The 26564-nt window shown below is 42.5% G+C and overlaps 1 protein-coding gene across 2 annotated transcripts in view; it reads left to right on the top strand.

The window, feature by feature from the left end:
* Positions 1–20510, top strand: part of SUSD4 (sushi domain containing 4) — an 88254-nt gene extending 67744 nt beyond the window's left edge. Inside the window, exons 7-9 of one of the 2 annotated variants that reach the window (XR_009277203.1) lie at positions 471–853; positions 17205–17311; positions 20409–20510. Coding sequence is in view for 1 of the 2 variants with exons in the window: in XM_058835272.1 (XP_058691255.1) it covers positions 471–853; positions 2036–2064 (412 nt within the window). In the remaining variant the exon portion in view is untranslated. Of the gene's footprint in view, positions 1–470; positions 854–2035; positions 3104–17204; positions 17312–20408 lie in introns of those variants that run through there. The other variant, XM_058835272.1, reaches the window with a different exon arrangement.
* The last annotated feature ends 6054 nt before the right edge of the window (positions 20511–26564 follow it).

Here is a 26564-nt window from a genome sequence, read left to right as displayed (position 1 = left end):
AAATCCTGCCACCAAACCCTTGTCATCCAGCTGTAGTGATCTCAGTGCCTGTTTACTTGGGCTGTAAACACTTTTGTGCTCTAGCATACATTTTGCCAGGGTTTCAGACACTTCTGCCTGGTGAACTACATCTGTGATCTTACATCCTTGATACCTACTGTGCACAGCACAGCAAATGGTGCTCCTTATCTCTTCCTCTTACCTGTTTACCTTTTCTTCTTGGAGCTGTTCTTCCCATTACTGGTTTCATTTTTTCATTGTAACATTTTTCATTTTGCATTTTTTCATTGTAACAGATTCCACCTGTCAACCCAAGCATAGTTTGGCAAACATTTCTGTGAATGTTAACGATCCTGTAGCTTCATTTGGCATGAGTAGAGAGTGCTGTGTTTACTGAAGTTCAGCTGTTGCTCCTAATTGCTGCTGACATGCTCTTGCTCTCTGCAATAACCTTTCTGTGTTTGATGCAGAGGCAACCAGGAGGGCTCCATGGGCGACCCCGACTTCGTGGTGGTGGATGGTGTTCCTGTCATGCTGCCTTCCTACGATGAAGCTGTCAGCAGCGGCTTGAATGCCCTGGCACCCGGATACTCAGCTGCCGCAGACCAGGGGCATATTTTGCAGACAGAAGATCAGAATCCTCCTGCTTACCCTGGTCCCAGGATTCCAGACACGCAGCCCAGTGAATTTGAGACTTCTGACAGTAGGTCAAGTTCCTCTGAACTGCTCCAAAGTTTGTACCCATCCCTGACATGCCAAGCAGCAGTGCTTCCTGGCTCAGATCGAACTGACGTACCCCACAGCACTGATGGGGACGCTGCGTCCATGAGTCCCCGGATCGATATCACAGATGGTGAGTCTTGCATAGGTGCAATAGGTGAGTCCATGAACAGGGGACATCATTTGTTTGTGCTGGTAGAGCAGGAATTCACCTGGCTGACTCATTCGTACTTTCTCCGTGGTTTTGTCTACACCTAAATCTGAAACTTCTTTTAAATCATAGAACGCCATGGTTATAGAATTTCATGTCTGTGGTATGTCCTTGCTAGCTGTGGTGCATGTGATTTGAATGCCAGGCGAGGAGGCTCCTGTCCAGACCCCAGTCTCATCAACAGGGATGTACAGCAGCAAAGCCAACCCTCATCTTGCCTGTGCTGGTCTGTTCATCTGCTACTCAACTGCTGCCTTCACAGCTCCCTCACATACCCTGGCCTTCACAGCAAATGACAGGATTTTCTCCTTGAAAGAGAAAACAAATCGTATTTTCATACTGGGCCAAAATTAGCAGCTTTTATTAACAAACTCATCATGTCTGTGCATCCAGCAAAAGGTTCCTTCCCTTTGAGGCATGTGAGCCTTAAGCTGTGGACATGAAAGTCACAGTGTAAGGAGAACGTGCCCACAGCTCCCTGTGCCAGGAGGGAGCTTGCCATGTATTATTACCTGCCTTTAAATCAAACATGAACATATACTGACATGATTTCATGGAGTTCTGATTGGTGCTGCTCAGCCTGTTAAGGAAACTAGATGGCTTTCCTTGGAGACATTTAGAGAGAGAGTTTCACATCCCACTCTTCATTGTCTCTGAGCTGAAGCCCAGTGTCCTAAATTCAGTGTGGATGAAGGTCTGGGTGGAGGAAGTGTTCTGCTTTCAGAGAGGTTTGGATAGTTTTACTGATACCACAAGGGGAACAGTACACCCAGGAGAGGAGGAAATTATAGGGCTGCCAGTTAAAGTCCCTGCCACCTCTGAATGCTGCTTCAGTGATTAATGTAGTAGCAAGGATTTTGCCTTTAGGTTTTCGTGGTCCTAACTTGTTGGAGAAAATCTGTGTAGTTTTAGTTATCTAATTTTCATAGAGGTGCTAGAGTCTGAGTGGGTCTAGAATTGGCAATATCCCATGTCTTGTTCAGATATTTGCAATTTGCAGTTATGTCCATTTCTGGTTTTATAGAATTGGTAACAATAATACTCTGCAAAAGCGAAAAGGGAAATTGCAATCAGCAGTCAATGCTATTTCTTTGTTTCTCCTAGAGATTCCTTTGATGGAAGAAGACCCTTAGCCTGCACTGAGTTGTGTCTTCATCACATTGCACTGTTGGGTGACATGAATCATGAGGATTCAGAGATAGAAAAGACTCTCTGTGGATTTGGGGAGGGTATTTTCCTACTTATCAATCTTCCACGTGATGATATCACCAGGTTGGGTGTATGTCTTAATCCACAGCGGGTATAACAGCATCAGAATTTGGAACAGCAGCAGTTTTATGAATGAATCCTGGGGATTTGATGAGAGCAGATGTAGAAAAACAACTGTGGCTTTTTAGAAATGAAATGTGTATCTGCATCGCAGAAAGTCATATGGCTCTGTAAGAAATGCTACTGGATTTTGATACTAACTGCCTCACAAAAGCATGTCAAAATATGTAAATTTGCTTATAAAGACTGCTTTAAATGATCTATGGACCTCTAGTTTATGAAGAATCCTTTCAAGTTTAAAAAATATCCGTACTGAAACACACACACAAAAAAGAGGAAAGATCCTCTTTGACTTTCCTATGATAACCAGGAAATTTTTGATTTAGTTGTTGGTGACTTTGCTTCAGACCATGTCTGCAGAAAATATAACAGAAATGATTGGATTCATATATACTTTGATGTACAATAGCAAATATATAAATATATATATATATATATTTAAAAACTCTTAAAGAGAAAGAAAAGGAAAGACTCCCAGGTAACTTAACAATCTGGAGATTTTTTTTAAAGGTGAAGCAGAATTTATATAATAGACAATATTCAAAGTATCAATATTTGTATTTATGCAAGACTTCTGTGACTACATTGCATTTGATAAATACTACTATAATACGAGAGATCTAGAAGATGTTAAAATTATGAAATACATGCTTAAGAAATGTTGAACTGCCGTGCTTCAACCGTTCTTAAGCTCTTAAATATATATATATATATATATATGCAAGTAATCTACAGTCATAGCCCAGAGCACTGCCTTGTCCTGTACATTATGGTAGTATTCTGAGCCATCATTGTAGAATACTTTTTTAAAAAAATAATAAAGCTGAGTTTCAGTTCTTTTGACTTATCTGACTATTGTGTAGTTGACCTTTTTTTCCCTTCCTCACTTCTTTCCCCAGCTCCTACCTGAAGGTAGGAGGTAGCAGATCACCTGTCCTGTGGCATTTTCAGCTTTACATCCATTATCCAGCTGGAAACTGAGAGTGTGGTTCTGGTTCAGCAGAGCACACGGAATGGGTGCAGCAGGGGCACAGCTTCTGCAGATGCAATGTGGGTTTTGTTAAGGGTTTTCTCTGCTCTGCAGGCTGCGCCAGAGCATTGTGCTAAAGCCTGTATGAGGGGTTCACTCTGTGGTGTTGCAGGCTATTTGCTCTTTGTCAGGAAAATTCCTGGCTGTTTCATGTACTTACTGAAATCTAAGCAGATTTTTTTGTTTTATTTTTGGTATTGTGCAGATGAAACATCCTAAACTGGCAGTGTTTGGAGGAATAACTCACTGTGCGTTAATGACAGAGATTGCTGTCATGTGGGCTAATCCAAACCAAAGGGGAAAATAAGTCTAAGTGCTGATTTTATGTACAAAGTAAATTAATAATATCTCTATTGCTGTAAATAGAGGATCACTACAAGCTGCCCTATTATTTTTTTATGATTGTTAAATGATTTATTTGTATTGTGGTAGCATTTAGTGGCCCCAATCATGAGTCAGGCTAGTGGAATAATAGATGTGCCCCAACCATTCAAGAAAAGTGTTTATTAGCATCCTGTCAGCAACTGTACATGACAGCAAGAAGCAAAAGCAGACCAAAAACTGTGGCGAGCTGAAGTAATTATGTCAATTATCGTATGGTAAGATTGATGAAAACACAGTGATTGGTACTGAAAAATATTCAATATGAGACATATTCCATATTATCCTCATTCTTGCTTACACAATATTTGCATTTTTCTTCTCCTGAATTGTCTCAGTTGCAGCTGTATGTTCAGGTTTATCCCAGATATGTATCTATCAAGGTGTTTGTATTTTCTTGGCTACCCCTTCCTTTTTAGATCTCAAGCTTTCCAGAGGTGTTTGCACAACCAACTGATGCTCAGAATTATCAAGACAGGAATGCTGTAAAACCAACCCTGAAGTGAAGCATGCCCCAAGCCTCCAGTCAGTTACGTGATTTCAGTTTCATAATGCCATTGAAAAGTATTGAATTTACTTTAAAAGCCTTATAAAATATTATGAAGTCCATCTTTGCTGGTCTTTTAGCAGCTCGTGAAATTTCATTCCTTATTAAATTTTTTTGCTTCCATTTATTAACTTCTGTTATGAAAGCTTCTTGATTAATATTTGGAGCTCTGAGGTTTTACAGATCTACACTGCTGTGTGTATTGTATTGCAGTAGTTTCATTAAGGGAGCCAGACAGGGTAACTTAAGAAATGTAAATTAATGACTTATTAGACCATTTTTATTTTAAGAAGTGCAGAACTGCAAATACACCAGAAAACATGAATGTATTAATTTTGCCTGATAGCCTCTTGATTGCACTGTGCTAAAAGGGAAGAAAATTTTACCATTTTTTTGCTTATGTTGGATAAGACTTCCTGAAAAGCTGTTTTGGGGGGGATTATTTGTACGGTTGAGTTTGAGGGGTTTTGCATGCTTGAATATTTTGGGGGAAAGAGAGGACTTTTTTCTCATGCTAATTTTTTTCCACATAGGGCTTGAATTCTCATGAAAGAACTGCCTGCCCCTGGATCCACACCTGTGTCCCAAGCCACAGGGTGACACCCTGAGTTGGGCGCTGTCTCCAGGTGCCCCCAGCCTGCCCAGCAGCCTGGACACCTGGAGAACTCCACAGCTCCCTGGCCTAAGCCCTCAGGATGTTTTTGGGGCCTCAAGAGACAAGAGGGCTGCTATGATCATGGCAGGATATTCACTGTCTAAATGAGACCAGATGGGAGGATGAGCACATCTTATGCAGATCATAAGCTGTTTTCCCTTGAGCTAACTGGATGTGAATTAAAACAGATCCAGGAAAACCCTTGTTGGTGAGGGGAAAAGCAGCATGTTAGTGAAGATGGACAACCCATGTGCCTTCAGCAGAGAGAAAAAGGGTGTGTACTTTTTCCTGGAGTGAGAACTCCAGGAAAGAAAAACAAGAACTAGCTTCACCCTGCCAATATTTCTAAAAATGAGAAAAGAGGAGCAGAAGTGAGCAATGTGTCAGCCTTCAACACCGACTTACGAACGGGGACTTGACCTGCAGAGTGCTGGGTGAAGGGTGGGGATCCAAGGTCTCACAGGAGCTCTGCAGGGAGTGAATCACAACCTGAGCATGAGTCAACAGAACCTAGCTGTTGTGAAAATGTTAAATGTCAACACAGGAGTGTTTACACAGAGCTGTAACTTATAAAATGCATGAAGCAATCCTTCAGCTGCACTCTGCGCTCATAAGGCCTCAGTTACAGCTGTGTGTCAAATGTTGAGCAATTTTTTTCCTCTTCAAGGGAAACATGGTGTAACTGGGTGGCAGCCAAGCAGAGAGAATCAAGCAGAGAGAATTGGAAGAACCTGTCCTGTCATCACAGGTCACAGATTTTTAGCATTCAGTATGAACAACAGAAGACCAAAGAGAATACAGAAATTCAGTTTTCTGTGAGAAGCATATTTTGCAAAGAAGAAGGATTTTATCCATATAAGTAGGACAACAATAATAGACTTAATTGAAGCTTGAGAGAATTAGGTTAGATATTGGGAAAAACATTCTAGTCACAGGTATGGTTACTGGGAGGGAGAGATTGTCTGAAGAAGCTGTAAAAACCTCTGAGAGATTTTTAAAAACTGTTTTAAATAAATAGAGGCCAGGAAAACACTGGGGGAGATGGACAGTGTGAACTTTGGGGCCCCTTCTCATTCTGTCTCTGCATGATTCCCAGCTTGTGAGAACCAAACTTGGCTGATGCCCAGTTTTGCCCATAGACTAATTCCAAACTGATAGTACTGGCACACTGGTCAGCGCTCATCCAAACCAGAGCCAGAAATACTCTCTATTCCACCAACAGCAGCTTTCATGTAGCGTGGGCTGAACTCCAATAAAATCCTGTGAATTAAACCCTGTTGCATTGAAGTGACATTGATTTCGGAATTTTGTTCTGTGACAAATCCAAACTTGGGATTTTCTGGTCTTCATGTCTGTCTTAGGCAGTGAAATGAATGCAGCCCTTCTAATACTCCCTGCGCATTAGGTGAAGTAAATCCTCTCTTGGCAATTATCTGAAGACACCTATTGAGTTCAATGAGAAACAGCAGCTCAGGCAACTGGAGCACAGAGCCCATTGTCATGTTTATGCAAAACTTGCTTCTCATGCCCAAAAGCTGTTTGTTCCTCCCTGCTCTGTGCTGTGGATGGTAGCACAGCTTGGCATGTCAGCTGTCAGAGGGGGAGAGGCACATCTCAAGCTCCTCTTCTTGATCTCTTGTGGATGCCCAGGCATGACTTGGGGGCAGAAAGAATTACAAAGCAAGTAAACATCTGTTCCAAACCCAGGGGAATCTCCCATAGTCAAGGACACATCCAGTCCCTTCGGCACAGCTCCCGAAGGAATTGTACTACACTGGAGGGGAAGCTCTGTGGCGGAGGGGAGAGGGGCCCTGCTCTGCCTGTCACTCTCCCAGGCCAAGGTGTACAACCAGAATAGACAGACAGCTCCTTCTTCCTCCATATAACGTATATAACTTACTTCATGCATTCAGATTTCTCTTCTCACTACTATTATATATTAATTATATATTATATATTGTATATTGTATATTATATAATGTAATAATTTTAGATTATAGATTATAGATTATTTAAATTTATATATATATATAATAGTATATATATATATATACACTACTATTCCAGTGGCACACAGCCCGTTCTTCCAGCCCTACATTTTCCAGGACAGGAAGATAGGTTATTTAACAACAACAGAAAGGGCTGAGATTGAAGTATGTTCTGTACCGGTGTCAGAGCAGACTTTTAATAATTCACAAAGACCCCATAAAGAAATTGGATGGATGAGGCTGACTGGGATTACTTTTCCTCAGCAAGGCAAAGGGGCCACCCTTCAGGGCAGGGGCAGCTGCTATGTGAGGACATTTTATAACCCAGGAAAATTGCATTCACCTGCTAAAATATATTAAGCAAAAACTTGGAGAAAGAAGAAAAGACATTTAAATTTTTATAAAGTCCAGGGGACATGGATAAATTCCCCATCTTCTCCAGTAAGAACAGAGGGAGCTGTTTCCAAGTCCTGGAGCTCCAGCAGCCCTTTTCCTTCACCTCTTCAATTCTGCCATCAGACTGGTTCTGCTTACAATAAGGGCCTTGGTTTTGGTTTGGATTCACTTTTTCCATTTTATGTGTTTGCCTTCATTTCTCCTCTGCTTATCCTTCTATTTGCTCAGGGTTTTTTGGTAACTAATACTGCTGTTCCAGTTTCATTTTGCCACCCCAGTCATGCTGGGAAGCAAAACAAGTTGCTTAATTGCAGTGCAGTACCCAGCAGGACACTTTCCCTCCTGTATAAGAGGTTGCTCTTATTTGTCTTGCTCATTTAAGTTCTCAGCAGAAGGGACAAGAAGAGACATGGAGCTCCTCATTCTGCTGGCAAATGGTCCATGAAAATGGTTAGAAAAAGGCACTGAGGGGAGCCCACATTGCTCCGTGAGTGCTGTGTATATTCCTCGGTCCCAGGACTGCCAGCTCACCAGCTTTCATCAGGCCAGTATTCAGAGGTGCGTGTGAATGCCCCTGTGAAAAACACAGTAGACAAGGGTTTTAAGGATCTGCTAATGTTTTAGGGTGTTGTTCAGGTAGTACCTTTTTAAAGACCCCCTCCTTTCTGAAACTGGTGAGCTCACGTCTTCAGAAAATTGGCACTGATGCGGTCCAGTTAGGGCACACAGGGTGCACAGCAGGTCACTTCATCTGCCTGCTTCCTGGTGCTCCAGTATGAATTTCTTGTCCCCTGGATATCTGCTTGAACTAAAGAGTTGCCAGTTGCTGAGCTGTCAGATTCACATATTTTCTTTTTTCTTTTTTTCTTTTTAACCTAATGAGGCTGGATTTATTTTTAACGTTCCTTATTACCATCCACTTCTGACTTCCATCCATCTACTGCTGAGTACATGCTGCTCTTGCCAAAGCAAGTGTCTTTGAGCAGCTCAGTGAGCCCCTGGAACTGTGCTGCCCTGCGGGGGATCGCATTTGCCACCGTTGTCCCTTCTATTAATTCCATAGCAGCGCATGCTGCTCGCCCGCCTTGTTCAGTGCTCTCATGCTAATAACTCTGCAACCAGTTGTTAGTTCTTTCATAACCATTACCATAGCTGCCTGTTGTTAATAATTCAGGGTTAATTACTTACTAAAAAGTTTAGCAGAACGATTTAGCTTCACTTAGCCTGTTCATTGATGGAGACTATAAATGTCTGCTCTGTCACTGATAGAGCCATTACTGGAGTTCAGTATAATTGACTTTTACTGAAGTGCCGCAGCAAAAATGAGGATTAGTCCAACTGGCAAAGGGAGCTGTCTGCTTGTACACCTCCATTGGATTTTGGGCAACCACTTGGGAGGAGAAGTGCCACAATAACTTAGCAAGTTTTCTTACATATCCATTCACACTGCAGCAGCGTGCAGTGTAGACAGAGCTACAGAATTGCTGAAGCCTGGCATTAAAAAAGACATCATGACAACTGTAAAGTGTCCAGCTTCTCAATTAGGCTTAGGGTGCTGGGCTGATCTATCACAAATGCATCTTATCTGGGGATAGGCATACCTACAGCAAGGCTTAGATGATAGTATTCTCTTTGGTTTATGGAAAAAGTGGGAGGAAAAATTGCCAAGAAGAAGCATCATTAAAGATAATGATGCTTCTTCATTCAGTTTTCTCTGGTCTGGGAGGCTCCTTTTCCCTGAATTTTTGAATCTAGGAGCTGTTGCAGACAGAAGGTTCTGGATATACATGCTGCTCTCAGTTTCCAGTGAAATGAATGAGAACTGGGACCCCTTTCAGCAACGAGCTCTGTCTGACCATGCAGTCAGGAGTCCCCATCTGATTCTCAGAAGCAGAAGAAAGGCCATGTGCTGCCTTCCATGGGAAGGCAGGGTTTAGTGTTACACTTTAGAGCTAAACTGGACTCTGGAAAAATCTACCCAGATTTCTGATGCTACTTACAGCATTTGCAGTGACTCGAGGCTGACGGGGTGCACTGTGGTACTGTGGATTCATTTGAGTCTTCACAACACAGGGCTGTGCAACAGGTCAGCAGCCTTCGGTGCTCTAGGCAAAGACAAGCAAGGGAAACTAAGACAGTACTTATATAGCACTGCCTTCACCTTTGGATGCCTGAGTGTCCTAAATATGCCTACATATTTTCATATTTCAAATTATGGGCAAGAATGTGATTAACTGCCCCCTGACCTTCAGTTTCTTCATTGAGGCTGTGACCCCAAACTGTATTTTATGTCACTAAGAGACAGCAGAAGTAAATCAAATATCTGCCTCCTCTAGAATATATATAAAGAGAGGAAATCAAATGAGAATTCAAGGAATGTCATGAAATGAAAAGACAGGAAAGGAAACATAAATAAAGATAAATAAAGAATAAAATAAAATAAAATTAAAAAAATTCTTAGGAGCAGTTAAATTGTTGAAATGGACTGGAATGAACTGCAGTGCAGTGAAATGAACTGAAAGTTACTGAATTATACTCCTTTAAATCTTGAGATTTCATTTCATGAAAGGAAATTAAATGAGAAATCAAGGCATGAAGTGAAATGAAAAGACAGGAAAGGGAATAGAATGAAGTAGAATTAAATACATATAAAAAAGAAAATATTGAAGGGGAAATAATGAAATTAAATGGAATGAAGTGTAGTGAAATGAACTAAAACAAAATTATATTCGTTCAAATATTGTGATTTCATTTCCTTGCATGAAATGAAGAATTTTGCATTAATGAAAGGAAATTAAATGAGAAGCCAAGGAATGAAGTGAAATGAAAAGACAGGAACAGAAATATAATTAAATTAATTTGAAAAAAAATAATTGTGAAATGAAGGAAAAAGAATGGAATGGAATGGAATGGAATGGAATGGAATGGAATGGAATGGAATGGAATGGAATGGAATGGAATGGAATGGAATGGAATGGAATGGAATGGACCTTGCTGAAATAATACTTACTGAAATCTTGAGATTTCATTTCATGAAAGGAAATTAAATGAGAAATAAATGAAGGAAGTGAAATGAAGACAGGAAAGGAAAAATACTTAAATGTAATAAAATGCAGAAAAAGAGAAAATGGTGAAATTACATGAAAACTGTTGTGATTTCATGTTCACAACCTCCAGACCAGACCAGCTGGGAGTTGTGTGGCAAATAAGGATGGGTGTGACTGGGTTGCCCAAAAATAAAGAACTTCAATAATGCGTAAAATAACAAAGGGTAGAAACTGTACACTGTATGGCATCAACCTCAGAAGACAGGGTAATGGGGTCAAACATCACTATATATATATATATATATATATATATATATAACATGAGCAACCAATCATGAACAAGAACCACAAACACTACCATATATGGCAAACATACTTACCCAGTCATTAACAAGAATTGAAAACATAACTTTTTATAGAACTAACATATTAGCATAACTATACCCACAATCCTGTTTTCTTCGTCATAACCTACTAGATGTTTTCCATGGCCTTAAATCAATACTTAACTCCAGATGGCCAACTCCCACAGAAAAAAATTAAATTAAATGGAATGAAGTGTAGTGAAATGAACCAAACCTTACTAAAATGATACTCACTGGAATCTTGAGATTTCAATTCCTTGCATGAAATGAAGAATTTTCATTTTACTGAAGGGAATTAAATGAGAAATCAACAAATGAAATGCAATGGATAGAAAGGAAAGGAGATAGAATTAAATGAAATTAAATTTAATTGATAAAATATAAAATTCTCAAAGAAATTGAAAACAATGAAATAGAATGGAATGGAATGAAATTAAGTGCAGTGAAATTGTATTGGTTTAGCATTGCCTGGTTTTGGTAGTTGGTGGGACTACAGGAGTGGCTTCTGTGAGAAGCTGCTTGAAGCTTCTTCCATATTTATTTTCCATAGCAGACCCAGTTCCTAGTGACTCCAAAGATGGACATGCCACTGGTCAAGGCTGGGCCAATTAGAAATGGTTGCAAATCCTCTTAGGTTTTTGCCTCAGCAGTATTCAGCGCTGTCAGATCTTTGTATCAGGATGTCCAACAGGCCTGGCTCTGTGAGGCAGTGAATATTTTCAACTCCCATCAGCTCCAAAGTGAGTACCATTGAAAATTAAATAAATGGTTTTTTAGAAATAAATAAATCAAGCTTAGGAGTAGTCTCATTGTTGTGTTGTCCCCATGCATTCATTTTTCTCTTCACATTAGTCATGCACTTGAAGAACAGGAAGTTCGTAATAGAGAAGCCAAATCTCGTGTTCCTAATTTGGACCCTGGAAAGAAATCCAGCCAGTAAACCAGAAAAATGTTAGCCCATGATTACACTGAAATCTCAACACTTAGTGCAAGATGTGTTCATAAATGCTTTTCCTAGGAAACAACAGCCTCTGCCCTGCAATTACATATTTAAGCTCTGTGGAAAAGATTTGTTTACTGAGTGAGAAAGGCACAAATCCCAGGCTGCTGGTCAGAAAGAGTCCTATGTAATCATCAGGATTACACCAACACAACAGTTCAAAGACCTTTGACATTTGACGAGTATTACTCTTTTTTACAGAGTGAAGAGAGTTTGGACCTTAAAAGGAAAGTGAACTGAGGCTTTGATTAGTAGAGCCACAAAAACAGAAATGAAGAATGACTTTGGAGAGCCATAAGTATACGCTGAAAGCTTACAGGGAAATTGCTGCCAAGCAGGTTGTGATACATTTTAAATTCCAAATGTAGATGGACTCGAATTTGCAGATGCCAAACACCACTGCTTCTATATTACTTGTAGAAGGTAGGAAATGCAAGAAACCCTGAAAAGCACAAATTTGTGACAACTGGCAAATGTTCCACTTGAGCAACTGCTTTACCCCTTGGCATGGTCATAGAGAATTGATTCTGCTCTCTTAGAAACAACAGCTGTTCACTGCTGAAGTCTATTTCTGGATTTGCACCATGTACTTTAGGGTAAAGGAGACAGAAGTTTATACTGATTAGCCCATCTGTACTGGGCCTTGGCCCACACAGCTCCATCAGTACCGGTGCACTGGCCACAAAAGCCAGGAGCAAAGGTGACCAGGCACCAAATTCTCTCAAATGTACAAAGAAAACAGTATCAGCAACACGTGGGGTTACTGAAAATGGCAAGCATGCTCTTCTCAGGCAAATATTATTTGTGAGGTGATGGTTGCTTCAAATGTGAGTCACAGAAGTTTCTTGGCATCTACAGCATCTCTTTTCTTTAGGAAGTGATGCTCTATGGCAGGAGCAGGTGTAGATAAGAGCAGTGTTTTAGGGCTTGTGCTGATAGCACAAAATGAGCAGAAACTGCTGTCACATCAAAACAGGCAGAAAAAATACAGGAAGAGGCCATACAAAAGTGAAACACATTTCATACCTGAAAGGTTGGACTTTCAGGTGTGGATGAAGCCAGAAGTGATGTGGCATCCTGCTCCAGGCACTTTCTCCAGTTACTTCTGGCTGGCAGGTGCTGTCCGCATAAGACCAGGAGTGCAAGGAACCACTTAGTGGAGTTTGGCAAACTGGGTGAGGTGGAAGGAACTGCAGAACAACTGCTGCATTTTTCTATTCTGTACTCACCCCATCAGTGTGATTCCCTGCTGTGGGGCAGGAGCTGGAGTGGAAGGCCATCTCTCCAGAGAGGGCTATGGTGCCCACTGGGAAGCACAGCCTCTGGCACAGCTCTCTGGGGGGTGGGTCCTGCTTGTCTGCACCACTCTGGGACCCCTCCTGCCTGGACATACGTCACCCTGAGAATTAAACCTTCTGATCTTGTTTTCATAGTTTCTAGCCACTTTCCCAGGAAAGTAACTATAAACCTAGATGTTTATACATTCCATTAAAAAAATGTCTTTTGATGGACATTTTTCACGACCAGTGTGATTGGGAAGGTGGAAACCTAACTATCCAGTCCCTGGTCATTGTCAAGAATCTATAAATACTGGAGTCAAGGAAATAAACTTCTTTTTCCCTATCATACATTGAGCCGTGCCTGTGTGAATCATTTGGTGTCCTACAGTGACAGACATAGGAGCCAGAGGCAGCAGCAGCAGAGAGGCTGCCACCCAGCAGTCCTCCCTCTTGAACAAAAGAGTACTTCCATCTGCTTCTTGGTAAAAATGTGATCTGGTATTGAGACTTCAGGTTATTATTTTAATGCCTGCAGGAATCTTTCCATCTGAAAAAAAAAAAGTTAAGGACTTTTTCTGTAGGATGTCACATGCTTTGCTACTAAACCTGGATATCCTTAAATGAATAACGTACTGGGAGTGCAAGAAATGATGTGGCGATTTTACACTGTCCTCATCCCTTGTGTTTTTGAGTGGCACAACATGACTTGTTGCAATTCATGTATCATTTTTACATTTGGAGAAGTGGCCAGGAGGGACTGAGCCAGCCATCCTGGCTGAGTGTGCTGTTGTTAACTGAAACATGTCTCAAGTGCCACAGGAGCCACAAGGATACAAGGCTGTCATGGAGGTGCTGGCTTTTAAATCCAAGCTGCCTGCACAACCCTGGCATTTTGTCAGCATGTCCAGTTTTCATTTTCATGGGAAATTTCTTCTGGTGTTACCAGTGGATTTTGTTTACCTTCAACTCCCCTTTTTGTTAATACTGGAGAAACTTATGTCTTGAGGCTGTCTCCTGTCTTTCCCAATCCCATGTACACTGTGTATTCCCAGGGGGTTTCCGCAGCAGAACCTGAGCTTGCACAAATGCTTCATGTGTACTCTCACATCCCCATGCCAGACAACTGAATAACATGAAAGCTGTCACAGGTCATTTTGCTACAGCCCCAAAGTTTGAAAGGCATTTAGGTTAGAATAAAACCAGATTTCAGCTCCAGTCAGCCTTTTTTTGCAGGATACAGGGAACAGCTGGCTGGTGGATGTTGCCCGAACAAAGGTCTCCTTCTATTCCAAGTGGCCTCGGGGGGCAGCTGCTGCTGCTGTGTCTGGCTGGCCTGACAGCAGGGCCCAAAACAGGGATTTATCCTGTACAGCTGTGGAGGTCAGACAATCCAGGGCTGTATTTTATCCATAATGAACTGTGGGAGTACATTTTTCTCCTACAACCTACTCAGATCTGGGAAACAGAGCAAGCTGAACCAGTTCCTCCATCACTATCCTTTTGCATATTTTTACCTTGGGTTTAAGAACCTAAAGCAGGGTAAGCACAGCTCTGAGGGTTTCTTTTTGCCAAGATCTGACCATGTTAGTTTCAACAGAGAAACTTCGGTTTCAAAACCTCAGTTTCAGTGTGTGCTAAAATGAAAATATCATCCTTTTCAAGCTAAAATGTAATGTATTTAATTATTCTTATGCTGAGATGGATAGAGCACTTTATTCAGTTGATCAAGCTTTGCTCAGTTAGCCTTTACTGAACTTGCTTTTCTCTTCTTTGCTCAAATTAACACAGTCATATTTGTAACAGAAGTCAGTGGTAGCCAAGACTCTAAAGGCAGATAAATGCAAAAACCTGCCTCTCCAAAGTCTTTAGTCTCACTAAGAAAAAAGTTCACAGAAGGAGACTGAGATCAAAATCAATGCTACCTAACCCAGGAAAAAATTAATTTGCAGAAGTTCATTTTGGAGCCTTCTAGATACATAAAGAGAGAATAATTAGGTTTGTACATGGAGAATTTTATCTTTTCTTATTCTCTCCATTATGTGGACAAATTGTTGAGTTCTTCTTTGATAAAAATCTTGCTATAACACTTTAATTATTCCCAAAATACTGTTTTTTCACCCTGTCCCTTTTCTTTTTTTCCTTAAAGTTAGAGGTTTATTAAAGAGATCATAGATTTTCCTATGTTACTTATGAAATCCATACGAGAAAAAATCAAATCATTCTTGGCATTTATTATGATAATTTTAACTGTGACTCTTAAGGTAAAGGAACTTAATGGCATTAGCTATGCAAGATCTGAGAATGTGCATCTCCAGAAATAATGACCTTATTACAGTGTTGATCTTGTGTGGGTGGAAGCCTGGTTTAGAAGGAGCCTGGGGGAAATGCTCATGTATTTCACCTGCCTATTGTACATTCTAGGTGAGCTCAGAGGTACAATAAGATACACATTTGGTAAGTGTCTTACATGTAAGAAATGGGTAATTTAATGCATTAATCACTGGAGTGCAATTACAGGCCTTAATTTAGAAGGTATTAGTCACTTGCCATAGATAACCTTCTGTGGCTATTAGAATTTCACAGGCTGAGTATATTACAACTGGCAAATGTCATTTGCACAACCAGCACACACAAGGGGCTGGTTTTGGCTGGAAGCACTCTTTTTTTCCTGTATTAAATCCACTCTATTAAATACAAGAGAGAGCACCTGTTTGGGTCTTATTTCAATAAAGGCTATATCCCGACTGCATTTTAAGGGGCTTATAAAGATTGCACGTTATGTATTTTATGAACATGTTTAAGATGGGGTGGGATACACTGGAAATGTTATGAGCACATCAGTAGAAGACATTACAGCTGGTGATAAACCCTGGCAATAAACAGCCTATTAACCTGCTGCAGTCTTTATCAAAATGTGAGACAAATAAGTATAAAACCTGTTACAGCATTTACTGATCTTTTATAAATGAACCTTCATATATGATATTTTCTTGAAATTACTAACATGCTTAAAATTAGGTCTCTCAGTGCTTAATTTCAAGAAGCTGCATAGATCTAGGAAACAGTAAAATTCTGTAAGTAATCGCTCCTAATTTTTGGTGGTTTTCCCATGCATATTGGAGAGGAAATCTTTACCCCCTCTATCTCAATCCCTTTTGGTGCCTGCTAGATGTCTAGCTCACTGTGTGTATGTGACTTGCATAAGACAAGGGAGGAGCAAGAAACATGTCTGCGCTTAACAGAGGCACCTTGGCAGGGAGACAACTTTTGTTTTTGTTTCCATCATTTCTTTCAAGTGACAGAATAGCATGAGAGGGCTGTGTAGGTGTGCCTTTTGTTGTCAAAATATAACATGCAGGACATCCTCATCTGCATCATTTGGAATTGTATTATTTCCTCTGTGCTAGAAGGCACTGAAAGGTGTCAGCACACTGCTACAGAAAATACAGCTGCATCAACAAACAATTTGGCTGTTTCTTTCCTCTCTGAGAGAGAGAACAACCACAGTAGCTGAATATTTTGGCATCTTTATTTTAGAGTCTTGTGATTTATGCACATGAAGCCTGGAGGTTTTTAATAACTGGATCAAAAAGATTTAATCCAAAAGTCTTCAGCTGTAATAATGGTGTGCAAGCATCGTTCAGTGACAAATCAGCCACTGCACCAACCCCAAAAATGTTCCAGGCTGGATTTTCAACCCTAACTTAGTAAGAATTTTGCAGAGAAACACTTGTGTAAATTCATGACCATTTGTTAGCAGCAGGTGATTGTACAACAAACAGCAGTGAACACATTGCTTCCATGCTAAAAATGTACATTATGTATTGAACAAAAAGGTTCTCAAAAATTATAGCCATGAAAGGATAACAGTCCTGCTTACCTGCTGCTTCAGCTGCTTCTGAAGTTTTCACAAACTAAAACTGGCTTAGCTGGCACCTAAACTGTCACAGCACTACAGACCTTGTTTTAGTAATGTAAATATAAAATATCTCAGCCTTTTAGGTATATGGGCAAACAGCTGGAGGCCCAGGCTGACAGGATCTACAAAAACCAAGGTGCTTCCCACCTGCAATAACTGGATTATAAGTGAAGTATCTACATCAGACAATTGTTTGTGGCCTGTGAACTGGGTGCAAGCACGGTTAAATCATGATGCTGGCTCTTACTGTCACCACATAAAAAGAGGTGCTGTGGTGGTAGACTCAGTAGAAAAGAGACTTACTACAGGCTTATTGTCTTTTCTTATTCTTTACAGCTAAGAGTAATCCTGAAAATATTCAGAACTGAAAGTATCCAGTTTCCTCTATTCAACTATAAAAGGGTTAAGCAGGACCAAAAAGAAAATAAGTTATGTTTTTGAGCGTAAGTACCACAACCATTTCCTCACATTGTAAATTTGCACAAAACTATTTGCTGCCAGATCCTTCTCTAATATCCCACGTGTCCTCAAAGAATTGTATAGGATTTTTCCTGTATTTGGCTTTCTTCAATTCCCTGTGTTTTCTTAAAACATGCTATTCCAAATTTAGCCAAATTACTTGACTTCAAGGCCCCATTTTCTGTGGCCTTAGGACTGTTTCAGTGCCAGATCTGTCACCTGATTCAATGTAAGTATAATATATCCCAGGCAACCAGAGAGGTGTATTAATACAATTTCATTTCATCAATTACTACTCTCGTCTCCTCAATTCACTTTGTTCCCTGATTTCAAAATTTCAATGAGTACAATTTTTGCAAGGTTCTATCCTTTTCTCTGCACCTCGTTTCATCCCAATCCATGCCATTGGAGTTCAAACTGGATTTGACCAGGTGGTTCCCTTTCCCTCTCATTAGCCACTGAGGCTCAGGAAGGGGCTTCCTCCAGCTATTGGAGATGCTTTAAAGAAGGCTCTAGGGAGGGCAGTAGCCAGGAGTGGGCAAGCAGGGGCCTGGCATGGTGGTTCATGCAGCCAAGGTAAGCAGGCTGGGTTGCAGTCATCCTCCTCATTGTGAGGTTTATATTTTGTGCTGGGATTTTGTTTGCTTGGGGTTTTTGTGGGGTTTTTTGGGCTTTTGTTTGTTTTGTTTGGTTGGGGTTTTTTTTGGGGGGGTGTTTGTTTTTTGTTGTTGTTTGTTTGTTTTTGTTTTTTCCCCAGCAATGGTCTCCAAACAATTAAAAGCTATGGCTAGTAAAAATGTACCGACCCAAACAGAATCTCCAAAGGAGGATTTGTCTGTCCAGACCCCTTCTTGTAAGGATTGTTTGAGGCTGTCAGTAGTACAGGGGACAGTGCAAAAGACACCCTCATATAGTGCAAAGAGGTGAATGATCTCCTCTGTCTGGTACCAAGCTTAAGGAAAAAGTAAGAAGAATTAGGAGTGTTAGGGAAAGTGAAGAGGAAATAGACTGATGGAGTTTTATCCTTCCATCCCTGAAAGAAGCCCCCTAGGAGTCAGAGGACTCCCAGTGCCTCCTACCATCAGGCAGGAGGAGACCTAATAGGTGAAGGGGAGGGGAAATGGGTCCCTACTTGGGGAGATAATAGAAATTCCTCTGGACCCCCATCACCTACCCAGGTGACACTTCAGAATAGGTGTGAGGCCCTGGATCCAGAGGGTCAGCCAGGTGCCATCAAAGAAAATAATCTGCCCAGAGAGCCTCCCAATTACATTTTGTCTGTCAGATCGATCATGACCTCTAGCATTAAAAAGAAAAGAAGGGTAGTAGGTGCCTCCCTTCTGAGGGGAACAGAGGACTCTGTATGTTCCCACAGGGAAGTTTATTCCCTCCCTGGGGCCTGGGTATGGGGTATCAGCAGGAGACTCCCTAAGCTGATCCAGCCTTCTGATTATCACCTCCTGCTGATACTCCAGGCTGGCAGTGATGAGACTGAAAGGAAGAGTACGAGGGCAATTAAAAGGGTCTTCAAGGCTCTGGGTTGATTGGTTGATGGGGCAGGAGCACAGGTGATGTTCTGCTCAGTCCCTTCAGGAGCAGGGATAAATGATGAAAGGAACAGGAGAACCTACATTATCAACAAGTGGCTTAAGGGTTGGTGCTATGGGCAGAACTTTGGGTTTTTTGATCATGGGGCAACATTTATGACACCTGGCCTACTAGAGCCAGATGGGCACCATTTAACTAAGAAGGGCAAAAGGATTCTAGCCCATGTCGGGGCTGACTGAGAGGGCTTTCAACTAGGTTGGAAGGGCAAAGGGGATGCAACCAGGCTCTCCAGAAACAAGCCCAAGGAAGGTAAGCCAGAGTCAGGGGTGAAATCAGCAGCCCAGCTGAAGTGTGTGTACACTAATGCACGGGTAACAAACAAGAGGAGCCGGAAGCCATGGTACAGCAGGAAAGCTATGATGTAGTTGCCATCATGGAAATGTGGATGACTCACACAACTGGAATGGTGCAATGGATGGTTTACAAGCTCTTCAGAAGAGACAGGCGAAGGAGAAAAGATGGAGGGGTGGCTCTATGCATTAGGGAGGTTCTTGATGCCATGGACATTGTGATTAATAATGAAGAGGTTGAATGGCTATGGGTAGGAATCAGGGGGAAGGCTGACATCCTGGTGGGAGTCTGCTATAGACCGCCTAACCAGGATGAAGAGGTGGATGACTTCTTCTATAAAGAGCTGGTGCTTGTTTCAAGATCACCAACCCTTGTTCTTGTAGGTGACTTTAACCTGCCAGATATCTGCTGGGAGCTCACCACAGCAGAAAAGAGGCAGTCTAGGAGGTTCATAGAGTGTGTGGAGGACAATTTATCACAGCTGGTGAGCGAGCCTACCATGAGAGTGACTATGCACAAACTGCTGTTTGCAAACAGAGATGGACTGGCGGGAGATGTGGTGGTTGGAGGCTCTCTGGGGCACAGTGATCATGAAATTATAGAGTTTTCAGTATTTGGTGAAACAAGAGGGAGCATTGAGAAAACATCCACACTGGATCACCAAAGGGCAGAATTTGGCCTGTTCAAAAGAATTACTTGGTGAGTACCTTGTGAAGCAGCCCTTAAAAACAAAGGAGTCCAGGAAGGGTGAGCTTGCTTCAAAACAGAAATCTTGAAGGCACAGGAACAGACTGTCCCTATGTGCCAAAAGATGAGCCAACAAAGAAAATGACTGGCCTGAATGGGCAAGGAGCATTTGAAGGAACTAAGGAGAAAAAAAATGTGGGTGTATCACCTCTGGAAGGTGATGTTTAACTCCCTGAAACATTTCCAGTATCTCTGGAAATATTTAAGAGAGTTTCTAGAGCATGTAGGAAAAAAATAGAGAGGCAGAAGCCCAGTTAGAACTCAGTCTGGCCACTTCTGTGAAGGATAATAAGAAATATTTTTATAAATACATTAGTGGCAAAAGGAAGGGCAAGGACAACCTCAATTCTCTATTAGATATGGGAGGGAATTTAGTAACTGAAGATGAGGAAAGACAGAGGTTCTTAACACCTTCTTTGCCTCATTTTTCAACAGGACAGGTTGTTCTCAGGACAACTGGCCTCCTGGTAGATGGTGTTGGGGAGCAGAATAACCCCCCTGTTATCCAGGAGGAAGCAGTGAGAGACCAGATGAGGCACTTAGATATTCACAAGTCTGCAGGACCAGATGGGATCCACACTAGGGTGATGAGGGAGCTGGCAGATGAGCTTGCAAAGCCTCTCTCCACTGATCATTTGTCATCAGTCCTGGCTCAGCTGGGAGGCCCCAGATGACTGGAAGCTGACCAATGTGACATTCATCCACAAGAAGGGCCAGAAAGAGGATCCAGGAAACTACAGCCTGACCTTTCTGCCTGGCAAGATTATGGAACAGATCATCTTGAGTACCATCACATGGCACCTACAGGATGGCTGGGGGATCAGAACCAGCCAGCATGGGTTTAGGAGGGACATGGTCATGCCTGACCAACCTAATCTCCTTTTACAACCAAGGACCCACCTTGTGAATGAAGGGAGGGTGGTGGATGTTGTCTACCTGGACTTGAGCAAAGCCTATGACACTGTCTCCACACATCCTCCTGGAAAAGCTGGCAGCCCATGGCTTGGAGAGGTGCACTCCTCACTGGGTTAGAAATTGGCTGGATGGCTGGGCTCAGAGAGTGGTGGTGGACGGTGCCAGTCACCAGTGGTGTCCTCTAGGTATCAGCGCTGGGGCCAGTCCTGTTTAACATCTTCATTGATGATCTGGATGAAGGGATTGAGTCCACCATCAGTAAATTTGCAGATGACATCAAGCTAGAAACGTGTCAATCTGCTGGAGGATAGGAGGGCTCTGCAGATGGACCTGGACAGGCTGGATAGATAGGCCAAGTCCAGCAATATGAGGTTCAACAAGTCCAAGTGTGGAGTCTTCAACTTTGGGCACAACAACCCTTTGCATCACTGCAGGCTGGGGGCAGAGAGGCTGGACAGTGCCCAGGCAGAAGGGACCTGGGGGTGCTGGTGACAGCTGGCTGAACATGAGCCAGCACTGTGCTCTGGGGGCCAAGAAGGCCAACAGTATCCTGGCTTGGATCAGGAATAGCGTGGTGTTGGGGGTTAGGTGTCCTTTTTTTGTTCTGGCTTGCCCGTGGAATTTTTACCCATTAGTTGTGGGGACAACTGTGGGTACTTAGTGGGTGCTTGACAAAGGATGAAGAGTGACCGGGCCCTGGGGGGGGGGGGGGGGGGGGGGGGAAGGGGGCAGGAAAGGAGGGTGGGGACAGTTTTTTTGGCTGGCTTTCTTTGGCTTTGGGGAGAGACATTCTTTTTTCTGGGGTGCGGAGCTGCTGAGGGAGAGAGAAGGGAATTTCGCCATCACCCAGACGGAGCTGCTGCTTCTTCTCCTTCTTCCCTCTTTGTTGGTGGCCTCGCACCCCCTGTCCTGCTGGGACATGTGGCAGTGCCAGGCACCACCACGGAGCTGCTGATCCACCTCATCCACCAGCCCAGCCGACTGTTCCTCAGAGCCCTGCAGGAGCACCGGCACTGCCCGTTCGAGGGGGTTTGTGAAGCAAAGCCTCTCCTCCATCCCGTCTCAGCCGAGAAGGCTGTCCTGGGGCCCCTGGTTCTGTTTTCTTGCTAATGCTGTAGTTATTGTTGTTTGTTTGCTTGGTTATACTAGTAAAGAACTGTTATTCCTATCCCCAGATCTCTGCCTAAAAGCCCCTTGATTTCAAAATTATAATAATTCGGAGGGAGGGGGTCTACATTCTTTCATCCCAAGGGAGGCTCCTGCCCTCCCTAGCAGACACCTGACTTCAAGAACCAAGACACGTGGCTAGCAGGAGCAGGGAGCTCATTCTTCTGCTGCACTTGGCACTGGTGAGGTCACACCTTGAGTGCTGTGTCCAGTTCTGGACCCCTCAGTTTGGGAAGGATGTTGAGACACTTAACCGTGTCCAGAGGAGGCAACAAGGCTGGTGAGGGGCTTGGAACACAAGCCCTATGAGGAATGGTTGAGGGAACTGGGGTTGTTCAGCCTGAGGAGGCTCAGGAGAGACTTTATCACTCTCTACAACTCCCTGAAAGGAGGCTGTAGCCAGGTAGGGGCTGGTCTCTTCTCCCAAGCAACCAGTGACAGAATGAGAGGACACAGTCTTAAGCCATGACAAGGGAAGTTTAGGTTAGATATCAGGAAAAATTCTTCACTGAAAGAGTGACTGGGAACTGAAATCATCTTCCCAGGGAGGTAATGGAGTCACCATCCCTGGAGATGTTTAAAAAAAAGACTGGACATGGCACTCACTGCCAAGGCTTAGTTGATGAAGTGATGTTAGGTTATAGGTAGGACTTGATGATCTCAAAAGTCTTTTCCAACCTAGTTAATTCTATGGTTCTGTGATCCCATTCCATTCTATTGTTTTTCTTTGGTGCAGAATTTCCTCTTTCTTTTTAAGCATTTCATTTTACCAATTTCGTCTTCTCTCCTTTTGTTTGACTTCATTCTCTGATTTTGGGATTTCAGTAATTATAAGTTTGGCAAGCTTTAGTCCTTTTCACTGAACTTCATTTCATACCAATCACTTTCATTGTAGTAATTCCATTTCCAAATATTCTTTTCTTTATATGTCAATTGCATTTTATTTTATCTTATCGTCATTCCAGAGTGTTCCACTTCCTTCTCTGATTTCAAAATTTCATTTCCATTCATGAAATGAAATTCTTCATTTCATGAAAGAAAATAAAATCTTGTGAGTTCAATCAGATTTGGTCCTCTTACCTACACTTGATGTCATCATATTCCATTTTATTGGTGGTGGCCCGCCACTGTCAACCAGTGTGATTGGATGTGAAAAGTGGCCATTTTCCATGTGAAAAAAACCTTATTCCTCCAGTGTCTTCTGGTCAGCTCAGAGGTGGTGTTTGGGGCTCCAAGGTCAGTTGGAGTCCTAGTTGCTGGCAGCTTTCATCTTGGAGAAATCCTGTGGTGTTTATGATTTTAGGAGTCTGCACTACACCGTTCCAATATACAATAGGAAGTGAATAATGGCCATTTTCCGTAGGAAAAACAGCTTTGTGGCAGCGTGCCTCAGGGAGACAAAGAGTTACATTGTCCCACCCCAAACCCCTTGTGAAGGGTGGCCCAGGTGTTCTGATTGGGTTTGAGTCCCTGGGGGGTTCTCCCTTGGTGTGTTTCTAATGGTCCCTGACCCTGAACTCCACCCTCAAAGGTGGAGACCCTCGGGAGTTCTGTCCCTCAAAAACCCCTGCTGTGCCTCTGTTCGGGGCTCTCTGTGCTGGACCTGAGGTTGTTCCCATGCTGAGTAAATGGTTTCATGAACAGGAGCTCATCTCGCTGGTGTTCCATGCTGGTCCCTAGAAAACTGCGGCTTCTCTGGATGGGATCCTGAGGTTGCAGACTGCAACACAACTTGTTTCCCCAGTATCCTGGGGTCAGCTCAGAGATGCTGTTTGGGGCTCCAAGGGCAGGCAGAGTCCTAGTTGATGACAGCTTTGGTTTTGGAGAAATCCTGCAAAGTTTTCAGGTTTTTCATGCGGCGGCCCACTGTTGTTCAGTGTGACTACACGGGAACAGTGGCCATTTTCCATGGGAAAAAGAACTCATTTCCCCAGGGTCTGGGGGTCATGTCACAGGTGGTGTTGGGGGCTCCAAGAGCAGCTGATTGCAGCTTTGCTCTGGGAGAAATCCTGCGTTGTTTGTGAATTTAGGACGCAGCACCCCACTGTCGGCCAGTGAGACTGGATATGAACAGTGGCCATTTTCCATGGGAAAAGCAACTCATTTCCCCAGGGTCTCGGGGTGAACTCAGAGGTGGCCTTTGGTGCTCCAGTGGAAGCCAGAAATTTAGGTATTGACAGCTTTGGTCTGGGAAAAGTCCTGCCATGTTCACAACTTTAGAAGGCAGCAGCATGCTTTCGGCCACTGTCTGCTGCTCATAAAATCCCATTGACTTTTATACTTTTATTGTTTTCACTTTATTGCAAAATTTTCTTTTTTTTAAAAGTAATTTATTTCATTAATTTAATCTCTTGTCTTTTTGTTTGATTTAATGTCCTGATTTTGGGGTTTCAGTAAGTATAATTCTGCTGTATTTTGGCCCTTTTCACTGTACTACATTTCACTGCAATCCATTTGGTTTTGGTCACTCCATTTCTGAAATTTCTTTTTTTTTTTTTTTTAAATTGCATTTTATTTCATCATATCTCCTTTCCAGAGTGTTTGTTACACTTTATTCTTTGATTTCAAGATTTCAAGTGCAGGGAAATGGACCAAATATTGTCAAATGGATCCTCATATAAATCACAAGATTTCATTTCCTTTCATGAAATGAAGAATTTCCTTACATGAAAGGAAATAAAATGTTGAAGTCAGAGAACAAAGTAAACAAACTGACTGGGGTGAACTTCTAATGAAGTGAAATTCAGTTTAAAGAAATAAAATTCTGGAATGAAGTGATTGGAATCCAATGTAATGAGATTACATGAAGTGCTCCCCTTTGCATGCCTTTTGTAGTTGCAATGTCCCTGGAGGTCTAGGCTTTATGGTATGCTATCACTTATAAGTACTTAATACTTAATAAGTATAAGTAATTAAAGGTACATAACATAGATTAGTAATAGGCACCTTGGTGTCATCTCTGGCCCAGTTGATGCCATAGAAAGCAGAATAGCTTAGGCAGGAAAGAGTAAGAATTTCCTGTCTAGATATTCTCATCATCTGATGGGATTCCAGGGGACATCAGGGACAGAAGGGGAGTTGACATCCTGTTATGAAGAGGAGGGCTCCAGAAGGAGCAATCTGGAGAAGAGAAGGGTCCACAACTTGGTGTGACTTGCAAGCAAGAGCTGCCTTAGGCACTTAATTCCAAAAGAGGTTGAGATTTATGCAACCCCAAGAGAGTTGAGACTAATTTTACTTAATAATCTTAAAACATGACCCTCAGAGCTGCCAGATTAGGTAACATTTTGGTTAACAAGATGTGTATTTTAGATCCAGTGATTTAAGCTCCCATGTCTCCCATGCAATGTTACTGAATCCCCAGCTCTCTCCTGTGGGTCTGGCCTTGCAAAAGTGAGCTCAAGTTATCTCAGGGGTGGACACTTTTTCAAACAGCATCGATTTCCAGAAATTTTATCTAAATGTAACATGAAAACCTAAATTACTACAATTCTTTTAAAAATGGAAGTTACCTTGTCCTCTCTTTACCTCCCCTTTTCATTCCTGGATTGCTCTCTAAGAATTACAGTAACAGGCAAATAAATCACTTCAGTTACAGATCTATAATTCAATCCTAACTTCTTTAGGAAGCCTAAGTATTCCACTCAGTATAAGGTAACGTAGGAAATGGAGTATAATGGCCATTAAAAATATGATCATAATGTGAGTGGACGATCACCTGCTTACAGTTATCTTGGGTCAGAGTAAGTGCAGATCAGAGAGTCAGCAGTACTGGAGGTAAGAGACAGAGATGTGCTGGCTGTTTCTGAAGGAAGACTAGAAGGAACAGCTCAAGCACCAAGCAGCTGGCGAACACAAATGTTCACGTTTCTTAGACTGAGATGAGTCAGCCTGATCATCTCCTGTAGATTAAAAGCCCATAAAAGCTGCCTCCTGTACTCTGGCTGCATCCCTCAGTCTGGCTTTCCCTGGCCTGACCCTCTCCCATGGAATATGGGATGGTTTGGTTTGCAAGGGACCATAAAGAGCATCCAGTTCCAACCCCTCTGCCATGGGCAGGGACACCTTCCACAAGACCAGGCTGCTCAAAGCCCCATCCAACCTGACCATGAACGCTTCCAGGGAACAGGCTTCTCTGGGAAACCTGTTCCAGTGCCCCACCACCTTCACAGTGAAGAATTTCTCCCCAAAATCTAATCCAAATCTAATCTAAATGTTGTCAGTTTATAGCCATTCACCCTTATTCTACCACTACACGCCTTTGTAAAAAGTCCTTCTGCTCTCTTGTGGCCATCCTTTAAGTACTGGAAGTGCTCCAAGGTCTCCCTGGAGCCTTCTCTTCTCCAGGCTGAACAGCTCCAGCTGTCTCAGCCTGTCTTCACAGGAGAGATGCTCCAGCCCTCTAAGAATCTTTGCGACCGTCCTCTGGACCTGCTCCAAAACTTTACTTCCTTCTTTTATTGGAGCCCTTGAGCTCGGTATCCAGCAGCCGATCTTGGAAAGGCAGGG

Source organism: Poecile atricapillus, chromosome 3 (assembly GCF_030490865.1).
Source record: "Poecile atricapillus isolate bPoeAtr1 chromosome 3, bPoeAtr1.hap1, whole genome shotgun sequence".
Lineage (NCBI taxonomy): Eukaryota > Metazoa > Chordata > Aves > Passeriformes > Paridae > Poecile > Poecile atricapillus.
This window is presented reverse-complemented; position numbering and strand designations above follow the sequence as displayed.